We start from the raw sequence: 10,419 nt of genomic DNA, 5'->3' as shown, positions 1-10,419 counted from the left end.
TAAAAAATTAGACGTGGATGGAAAAAATCCGGTTATTTGTACTCAAATAACGATGCAAGTAATCTCTCTTACAGGACCCGCTATTCATAATCGTTACCACAACATACGTGTAAACAAATTGTATGTTATTATGAATAAAAAAATATTTTATAAATATAAACAAAATGAAAAATGTCATGTTTTTAATATTTTTCCAAATGAATATTTCCTAGGGGAAAAATGAAAAAAAACAGTATTAACAGAGTATTCAAGTAGTTCTTAGGACTAATCATTCTGTGAATTGCGCATTGTTCTTGAGCTTTTTTTGCAGATTAACGATTTACGAGCTCATAAAACCTAGTTAAAATCGCATTAAACTAAATACTAAAGTTTTGAAGCATTTTTATAAATCGTGCTTTTGAGAGATTATTTCATTTGACGATTGGTTCAAAAAAGTATTAAAATAACCTTTAAATTTGTTTATAATAACTGACCTATATACAATCGTCGAGATAACTGTCAAAGACTTTAAGAACAAATTTCACTAATTAAAAAAACAATTATGCAATACAGAAATACAATTTTACTTCAGTGAATAATCACATACATAAATGTGTTATTTTTTACACTTTTAAATTTTGAAAAATAAATTTTAAAATAAAATTAAAGAACCTAGAAAGTTAATTTGATACATAAGTCCTAAGAAGCTGTTTATTATAATTAAATATTGAATTTGTTACGTAATATTTCGCAACTGACTTTGATGACATATAATGAAATTATTCATAATATCTTAACAAAGTCCTTCTTATTAACTATAAACTATATTATAAAATGAATGAAAAAACCACACACTTTGCTGTAATATTTTTATTTATTTTTAATTAAAGTTAATTATCATTCAGTAAATATTAAAAATTAAAAATTATCACTCCTAATTTCCCCTAGATTCAATCTTCAAGAACAATTTTTAACGACCGTACACTTTGACGATGTAATTGATTCCGTGGCCTCTGCGACTTTTGAATTTCAGAGTAATATTTTGTTTTCCAGGGCCTCCTTTGAATAATTTTACAACAGCTGCTTTGCCATTTCGCTTCTGATCGTAAGCCACAACCTGAGTGATTCTGACATGTTTAGAAGCATTGAAACTCACTCTCAAAGAAATACTCTTCCAACTCTTGGCTGTTCTATAAATGGTTTTTTGAAGTATAAGCCTGTCGCCCGAAAGTCTGGATCCAAGTATGAAGTCGCTTGAAACTTTTTTAGTCTTGAAAAATTCAAAGCCTGATGATGGTAAAACATCAAAGACCAATGTTATAGCGCCAGCCATTGCTAAAAGGAAGACCAACTTGTAGGACGCCATGGTCTTTCTTCGTCTATTTCAGCACACAGTTTCAAAAAAAAAAAAATGATGAAGTTATTTCTCAGGAATCGAAGAATCTCTTATCGAAATTTTTAAAGAGACTATAATAAGCTCATGAGAATGGAAGGCTTTTATAGGCGCTATTGCAAAGATTCTTTATCAGCATTTAGGCGCTCGCATAGGATATAGCACACATTTCAAAAATTATAATTTCATTAAATTATGAGTCACAGGCTCACATCATTTTGTCCGACTATAAGTTTTTAATTTAATATTCAATTAGTCAAGAACAATTTGATTTATGACAATGGTTACTCTGATAGTGTGGCTAACCGACGGCATTTTAAATTTGATAATTTCGAGTTTTCTAGACTTTTCAACTTTTAATGCAATAAATCAAATGCTATACAAAAAGTTACAATCTACATTATTCATACTATTTTTTTAATCGATTCTAAAGCAGCGTGGCCACTGATCGGAAAAACCGAAACTTAACTTGTATTTTTAAGCAACAGGGAAGGCTGGCAAAATGTCGGGAATATTCATAAAAACCAAGAATTTCTCGAGCTTTGTATCTCAACTTCAATTTGTTGCCCGACCTAGAAAAGTTGTAGAAAAAATCTCTAATTCATAAAAATTAGTCTTTGAAGTCTTATATTTAATTTGAGCCCATGAAACTTGAACAATTTGCACGGCTTCTCGAGATACAAAATCAAGTTTTAGTCGGCGATTACTGGTGTTCTCCAAGATATAAGCATACATTTTCAATCGTGTCTGCATCGCACAGTGTACCAAAGGTGAACAAAATTAGATAGACAGATTATTTACGAATCAATCAATAATAGCTTTTTTAAAAAATTTACTTCGATTGATTCCCCAGTAGACCTAACTGCTAAAAAAACTGGCTGCTTGATGGATAATGTTTAAAATTGTTTATTGTTTAATAATGTGTGAGTTGCGATAACACTGATTTTTTAACATATCATTTCTATGAGATACACTGATAAGAAATAACCAGTTTCTTCTGTTTCAATATTTTTCCTCTAAACATACCTTGAGCAATTATTGTTTGATGTACCATTCATTAACTACATGAAATATTATTGTTTAAACAAATTACCGTATTCTGAATTGCCAAATAAGTATTATATGATAGTGGTTTTTAATGTAATTTTTAGTGCTGAACCCGAATCCGCTACCAGAATTTACTCATTGTGTCAAGTGCTCAAGATAAATGGGGTAATAGGGGACCAAAATGACAGATTATATAATTTTAGAAGATTTTTCGTTTGGAAGGATATTTATTTATAATGTAACAGTAATTTTTAATGTAAATCTTTGTTTCGAAATTGAATTTAATCATTAGGTTTGCTTACGAAATCAAGTGTTCAAGAAAGTGGGGTAATTGGTAACCAAAATGGCTCTCTTTACTATTTTGTATTATATTCCCTGTTTCCAATCATTTTTATTCATGATATGGAAGTCGTTTTTTATGTGAATTTTCTCCTTCAAACTAAGTTTGATCTCAGAATTTGTTTAGGATGTAAAGCGGTCAAAATGCATGATGCATTTGGGGTCAAAAATCTCCCAGTTATGGAAAATGGCAGATCCAGTATGACGGCTGTATATCAACGATCCAGTGTTAAGTATCTCAGATTACTCCGATTGGCGTAAAAATGAATTTTTTTTTGTAGTTTTCATTGATGGAAGGTAAGACTTGGTTTGTTAAATGCGATGAGGACATATATTTTTTGGAATTGAGTGTGAACCTCTGAACTCTACCATTTATAAGAATGAAAAATTGTAAATTTTCAGATTATCTGCATTTCTTTTAAACTTGTTTAATGGGAAAGTGTTACTACTGATCATTTTATACGTGTAAATTATTGAGCATTTGATTACAAAGTATTTTAATTAAGAAATTTAAAAAGGTCAATTTATAAATTTAAAAATTCAAGAGATCCAAGTTGAATGCTTCAATTTTTACTTTATTTTTTATGAGTTCAAATAGAACGATTCTTAGCCTCAGTGTATGTATTTTTTATTTAATTAACCGCGAAAAATGTTTGGGAACCGAGAAAGACATGAGACATAACAGGAAATTTGTGTCTTCGATTAAAATTGCCATCCTAATATCTGCAAGTACAAACTTAAAAATCAGTACTTTTATAATGTTTTATTTTCGAGCACAAACATTTTCACGTCTCTTATAATATTATAAAACCGAAGTGGCAAAACTACAAACAAAAAATGTAAGTTTTAAGACGAAACCCCAACAGAAATGATTCACACGATCTTGATTGTTTATAGTTTGGCGAGTCCCAAAATTGTACGAAGGAGATAAAGGTTACCCCCGAAACGGCTATTCTATAGCGGGACTGCAGTGTATAGCAGATAATTTTTCGAATATTTCTAAATAAATTTTATTCAATTTGTTATAAATGGAATGTTTCGGTGGATTTTTGTCCAAAAACGCTACTTTTTGACATACTGTGCGTCGAGTCACAGTTGGCGAGCACCGCAGACGGCCAGACACGCTGGTAAAGCGACTGAAATGCGTTGCAGATACGCTTGGACATTTGTAGTCGTATCTGGAGTACCTGTGAAGAAATTTTAAGTTAAATTGTCTTAAATTAAGGAAAAGACTTTAGAGACTAATTGGTATGAATTTTAGATTTTTTCTACAACTTTCATAGATAATACCAGCGCTTGAAGTGCAAGAAGTTGAATGTTACTTTTCTGCTTCTGAATCTTTGTGATAGATTGTTTTACTGCGATCACTTCTCTCCTAGACTTTTGCTTCACAGGAATATTATCTAATGTTAATGTTTATATTGAAAGAAAATGATAACTCAAATCTTAATTTATAACACTAAGAATACACGAATACTATACTATCTTTACTCAATAGCAAGAAAGTACCATTGAACTCCTTGCGCTTCATCTTCACAACAAAACAGCTGCATAAAATGCATAGGCTTCCAATGTTTTATATAATTTTAAATAATGTATGGTTTATGAAATGTGGGATTGAATTAATTATATTAGTTCGCTCAGATCTTTATCTTTAAAAGCATACAGATCACAATTTTTGATTTTTTTCAGCTTTATGGATGTATCGGGTCTTCATATCTCCCGACAATTTTACCAAATACTCAATCTGTATTAAAAAAAAATTTTTTAACTTCTAACAACGCACACATACTATAGGGATGTGCGTGTACTTTTATTATCACCTGGTTGGTGAGAAATTAGTTGTTGAGCAACAAAAAGGAACGTTCAACAAAATAGTTGAATTCTCAATCAAAAAGATTAATTTTCAACGAAGAAGTTTTATGTTTCTAACCAAAAACACGATTTTTCAACAGAATACATGTCTTTTTATACAAATAATTCAATTTGCAACTAAAAAAGATCAAGTTTCAATAAAAATATCAATTTTGAACCAAAATAGAATAGTTAAGTTTTTAGTTCGAAAAAGTTAATATTCAACTAAAAAAATGACATTTTCTACAAATTTCATTGAAACTCTTCTACAGCTCGGATTTCGGGGCTGACGGTGGGTGGAAACTAACTTATTATATCCTGCTCCGCTGTTGTTCGTTACCGCCCGAGTGCTCTGAAAGGCTATAGAAGGGACGGCTATTGAAGATTTTCACTTCATTTCAAATTTTGACCTAAACAGATGAATTTAAAACCAAATAGTAGAACTTTAAACAGAAGAGATGAATTTTCAATCACGGAGAATAATATTCTACCAAAAAACACAATTTTTTGGAAAAATAATAGGATTGTTAAGAAAATTAACCTTTAATCAAAGAACAATATTATAAAAAGTATTTCAAATGAGATACATAGAATGCGCTTAAAATCAGGCAGGTTCTAAACTTTATTTAGTAGAATCTCTTAGTAATGAAATTTTTTGATAGTAAATTATGCAAGGTGTTTTTTTCCGATACAAACAAAAAATTGGGATTCTGATATCTACGTTATAAATAATAAAAAAACAGAAAATTATATAATTAAAATTTCATTTGAAAAAATTAAATTTCAATATACAAGAAAAACCAATAAAATAGTTGAATCCTCAATAAAAAATCAGATTTTAACCAATAAAATTATTTATCTACCATAAAGGCGAATTTTCAACGTAGGAAAATTAATTTTCAATTAAAAATATAAATTGTCATCCTAAAATTATGTTTGATTTATAACATAAATGACGAATTTTCTAACAAATTGTGGAGTTTGCAAATAAAAAAGGCTACTTTTTATTAAAAATACGAATGTACAACCTGAAATAGAATATTTCATTTTTTAGTTGAAAGAATTAATTTTTAACGACAACAAATTAAATTTTTAATGATTTGGTTGAAATTTTTCTGAAATAGATGAATTTGATAATAAATAGTTGAACTTTCAACCAAACAGATGAATTTTCAATCAAGAAGTTTAATTTTCTAAAAGAAAATCCAATATTTCAAATAAATAATAGAATTTTTTGCCCAAAAATATGAATTTTTAATCTGAAAATCCAACTTTCAACCAGAAAGGGTAGTTTCCTACAAATGACATGGTAGCATCTCGGTAGAACTAAATAAAAAGGCTCCCTACTTCAGAGGGCGTTGGTGTTCCCAATACTATTTATATGGGATTTTTAAGCTTCCGTGTTTCGAGATGGCACTTCGTCATTTGGACCCGTCGAAATATCAGTTTAAACCCAAAAATGGTATAATGGAATTTGATCTTGAAGAAATTAGTTTTTAACCGAACAAAAGGGCATTTTTAACAAAATAATTGAATCCTTAAAGAAAAAGATAGATTTTGAAATAAGAAGTTTATTTTTCTACCAAAAATGACGAAGTTTCAACAAAATTCTGAATTTCCAAATTTTCTATCAAACCAGTTGAATTTTTTACCTAGTATATAAATCTTTAATGAAAAAAGATTGATTTTAAACCAAGATAATAATTTTCGACCAAAAAAGAAAAAAATTGAATTATTAAGTAAAAAAGATAAATTTTATATTAAAAATATCAATTTTCAAACAAAAATGGTATAATTGTAATTCTTTTTACAGATTTTTTTTGGCTAACTAAAAACGAATTTTTAACAAAGTAATTGAATCTTGAATAAAAAAGATTTATTTTAAACCAAGAATATTACTTTTCTACAAAAAATGAAGAATTTTCAACGAAATCTATACAGTTTCAAACACAAATATGATTTTTAACTAGAAAATATTATTTTTCAACTTGACACGCATGTTCAAAAGTTTACTAAATTGATTTATGAAAATTGTAGTTTAGAAATTCAAAGTGCTTATTTAAAGAATATGATTATCTTCAACGTGATTTAAGACAATTATAATAAATGTGATTCATTATTATCAGATGCAAATTAATTTTTCAACAAAAAAGCTAATTTGGAATAAAATAGTTCAATTAAATTTTTTAACAAAAAAGACTAAGTTTTTTCGAATCCTACTATAAAAGATTAATTATAGTTACAGGTGCAGAACTCATCCCCTAGGGCCTTCTAATTATTTTATACTAATATTTTGTAACATTCATTAAATATAAATAACATGGAAAAGATAGGCTTTTGTTCTTTTCTTTTTCATAAAAAAAGCAAATAGGCGCGCGCGAAACTACTAGTGTAAAAAGTGAACTAGAGTCAAAAAACTAGTGTCAGCAGTAATTTTTAATATATATATTAACGATATACTAGGTTTGTTCCAATTCATTTAAGGTATAGAATATGAATGATATGGAACTTAAAATAGTCCATTAAATACGCGATATTGTCATAATTATGGATGAGAAGCTGTCTGGGTCTTCTCAATCCACGCAAATCATGAATCTCATGATTATTCGAAAATTGAATCTACTTTAAATAACAGTTTGCTAAAGATCGCTACGTAGGTTATGTTTTTACATAAAAAAATCTTTAAAAATGATGGCTTTAATTCGCCTATAAACCGTATATGTAATTCGGCGCATCAGTGGAACGATAGAGGCCATATTGTATTTGAAATATCGTATTATGACTTTTATTCAAGCATCCCATTAAATATACTGTAATTACTGTGATTAAGCTATTGCTCGTTATTTGATTAAGGTAGTTGTCCTGCCAAGATTCAGATATCTGAAACAAATTCTTCTATGATTTGAAGAATTAAAATATCATAACTAATGTCATTTAAAATAAAATAAAATTTTATTTATAAAAATGTTAAAATTCACGAAAAACATTACTAATTTTAACAATGTTTTTTGCAATTAATTTTATCTGACCTTTGCTGGCTTCCCATTTTTGAAAAATGATTGAATTTTAATAAATGACGGTTTATTTTGGTAAGAAAACATTCTTTACAACGCTACTAGTTGCAAATTCGAAAGTAAATTTTTCTCTGGCTGATATCGTTAGAACAATTTTTTTAAAACAGTTTTTTAACAAATAATCAGATTTTATGATTACTCAGTTATTTTAAAAATTGGTAACAACAGAGTTATAGCGAATCTTTTTGCGGAAAAATAAGCTGTCACTTATTGAAATGCATAATTTAACTTTGATGGTTTAAAGTTTCCATATTTGGTTAAAAATGGAATGTTTCAACCTGAAATCTCAGAAATATAATACCTACATGAATGTCACTTAAAAGAATTTTTCCTTCTAATACTTCTTTGTTTTCTCGAAAATTACTCCATTTCTTCTGTCTTGAGAGCATTCTGGATTGTGAGGTCTAAAATCACTTTTGCAATAACTTGCATGATATATTTCGCCCTGGAGTTGCAGAATATTAATTTCGTTAAAAACTTTATATAATACACCAATTAGTGTTAAACAATGTTAATTATGAACGCTATAAATCAACCCAGAAAATATAATTTTTATCCAGGCACGGGAATTTTTAATTATTTGCAACAAAAACATTTCTTTTAATAACGTTCGACCGTTGTGAAAATTAATGCAACGGGATAAGGAAAAAATGAAGGTAACAATGAATAAGATAAATTGCACAATTAGTGTAAAAATAACAATATTAAAGCATATTTATGAATTGTAAAATTCAAAATTTATATTTCATTATTTTCTCTTACTTTGAGTTTTGGAACTACGATTTAAAGGAACTAAAAAGACTGCACAATTTACATTAAAATTCGGCCCCGCTCGAATTGACTGAAATTGCAATATGATATAGTTTAATGCCTCATGCTCAAAAAATCCTAACGGGTACTAGTCCAAAAAATCAAATGATTTTGAGATAGGTGGGGCAAAATTTTTTTTTTCTTTGAATTTTTTCTCTGATAATTACTCCTTTCTTTGGTATTTAAAAAAAAATAAAGAAATTTGGTTATTTTTTGAAAAATGTTTTTTTTTTCAAATAGTAAGAAAAAGTTGACGGAAAGGAAAACTTGCAAAATATGTTGTCCACTTATCAAAAATTCATAAAAAATATTAAAGCGGTGTTTTCAAGAAAATCCGTTTTCAAGATTTTCAGAAAAATCGTCGCCATTTTCTCAGTTTTGAAAATTTTGATATTTCTCTCGGATCATTCGATAGAGCTAGGAATTCCTTATGACATGAAAGAAAAACTAACCGAATATGTATATTTGTTAAAAAACTAAATTATTTTAAAAAATGTTTTGGTAGTTTTTATTGAAATTTTAAGGTCATCTTCAACACGTTAACATTCTTGAATAAATTTTTTTCAGTCAAGCAGTGAACGCTCGGGTTCCTTTATTTTGAGTTAAGAATAACATACTTCTATGCCAAAATATTATGATAACATCATGTAGACCTCATTGCATGATTTGAAATGTAATCAGAAAGATATGAAAAAAATTGATAGAATTTGCTATTATTAGGATTCTAAACATAAGGTTTCTCTGAAAAAAACATAACAAACATAATCTACACACACTTTTTCAAGATTGATCAAAGTGGTACCTTTATTGAAACGTTTTCATTTTTATTCTAAAAATCAGAACGTTTTATTTTCAGGTAAACAAGTAATGAAAACGTCACAAAATGTGGGACAAATTTACCTTCGAATGTTATACATACATATTAATAATTCTTTACTTTAAAAGAAATTGAAACATAAGGATCGTATTTTTCAAGAAATAAAAGGTTTACCGTAACAGTCTGGAATTCGAAGGAACACAGTTCACTTTTTCTGCGTAAAATACTCCTGTCCGTAGATTTTAACAACAAATTTGATACTGTGTCCTCGCTGACTCTTAAATTTCATTGTTACTTCACGCTGTCCAGGTCCTCCGCCAATAACTGAAGCGTAAGCACCATTTCCATTTGTTTTCTGGTCCTCAGCGACAATTTGAGAGATAAATCCATCGACTTTGAAGGTTTTTTCGATGACAATTTTTCGCAAAAATTCGGATTTTCTGTATATCTTTTCTTGCAAAAGAAGTTTGTCCCCAAAATATTTTGTTCCAACAGTTATATTGTGCGATTGTGCACAAGAAATCACTGCCAGAGCCACGACCAATGCCAATATTGAAAGACACTTCTTCGATTCCATTGTATATTTTTTAATTTAGTTGAATTTTAATTCTCGTTCAAAGGTTCACTTAAAATTCTGAACAACTTGTTTGTTTATTAGATTCACAATGTGAATAGATAGTTTGGAATGAAGTGAGTGTCTTTCATTGAAATAAGAGCGGACGCGAATTATCTATATCATGTACGCACACTTGACGTGACGTAGGAAAAATAATCAAGCCGGAAGTAACAAATCAGAAAGCTGGTTACCGAAAGGACAAATTCTGATTCATTCCTAAATATAAGTTTAAGAGAAAGAGAGAGCGGTATAAAGAGATTTTTATGCTTTAGAAACAAATTTTATTTGTCAAAACAATTTTCCAGATTCTTTTTTATTTTTATTTTATTGTAAAGTACATAAATTTATCGTGTTGAGTTTTAATTTCTACTAATTAGCTCATGTCATTTAGAAAACAGAGAAAATTTGAGCTGTTTTGCCGAAAGAAGTTTTCAGACAAATGATAATTTTTAAAAATTATAGGTAAGTAGTAAGACTGAATGCACATCAG

The 10,419-nt window shown here is 28.7% G+C and overlaps 2 protein-coding genes across 2 annotated transcripts; both read right to left on the bottom strand.

Moving 5' to 3' along the window:
* Positions 1-949: 949 nt before the first annotated feature.
* On the bottom strand, positions 950-1,345 carry LOC117169908 (probable salivary secreted peptide). Its single transcript, XM_033356416.1, has one exon. The coding sequence runs from the start codon at positions 1,343-1,345 to the stop codon at positions 950-952; it is 396 nt and encodes a 131-aa protein (XP_033212307.1).
* Positions 1,258-9,969, bottom strand: LOC117169581 (probable salivary secreted peptide). The gene is made up of 2 exons (XM_033356018.1): positions 9,488-9,969; positions 1,258-1,358 (listed from the first exon to the last, which is right to left on the bottom strand). The coding sequence occupies exon 1, from the start codon at positions 9,888-9,890 to the stop codon at positions 9,519-9,521; it is 372 nt and encodes a 123-aa protein (XP_033211909.1). The 5' UTR covers positions 9,891-9,969; the 3' UTR covers positions 1,258-1,358; positions 9,488-9,518.
* Positions 9,970-10,419: the final 450 nt, after the last annotated feature.

Source organism: Belonocnema kinseyi, chromosome 3, assembly GCF_010883055.1.
Source record: "Belonocnema kinseyi isolate 2016_QV_RU_SX_M_011 chromosome 3, B_treatae_v1, whole genome shotgun sequence".
NCBI classification, from domain to species: domain Eukaryota; kingdom Metazoa; phylum Arthropoda; class Insecta; order Hymenoptera; family Cynipidae; genus Belonocnema; species Belonocnema kinseyi.
This window is presented reverse-complemented; position numbering and strand designations above follow the sequence as displayed.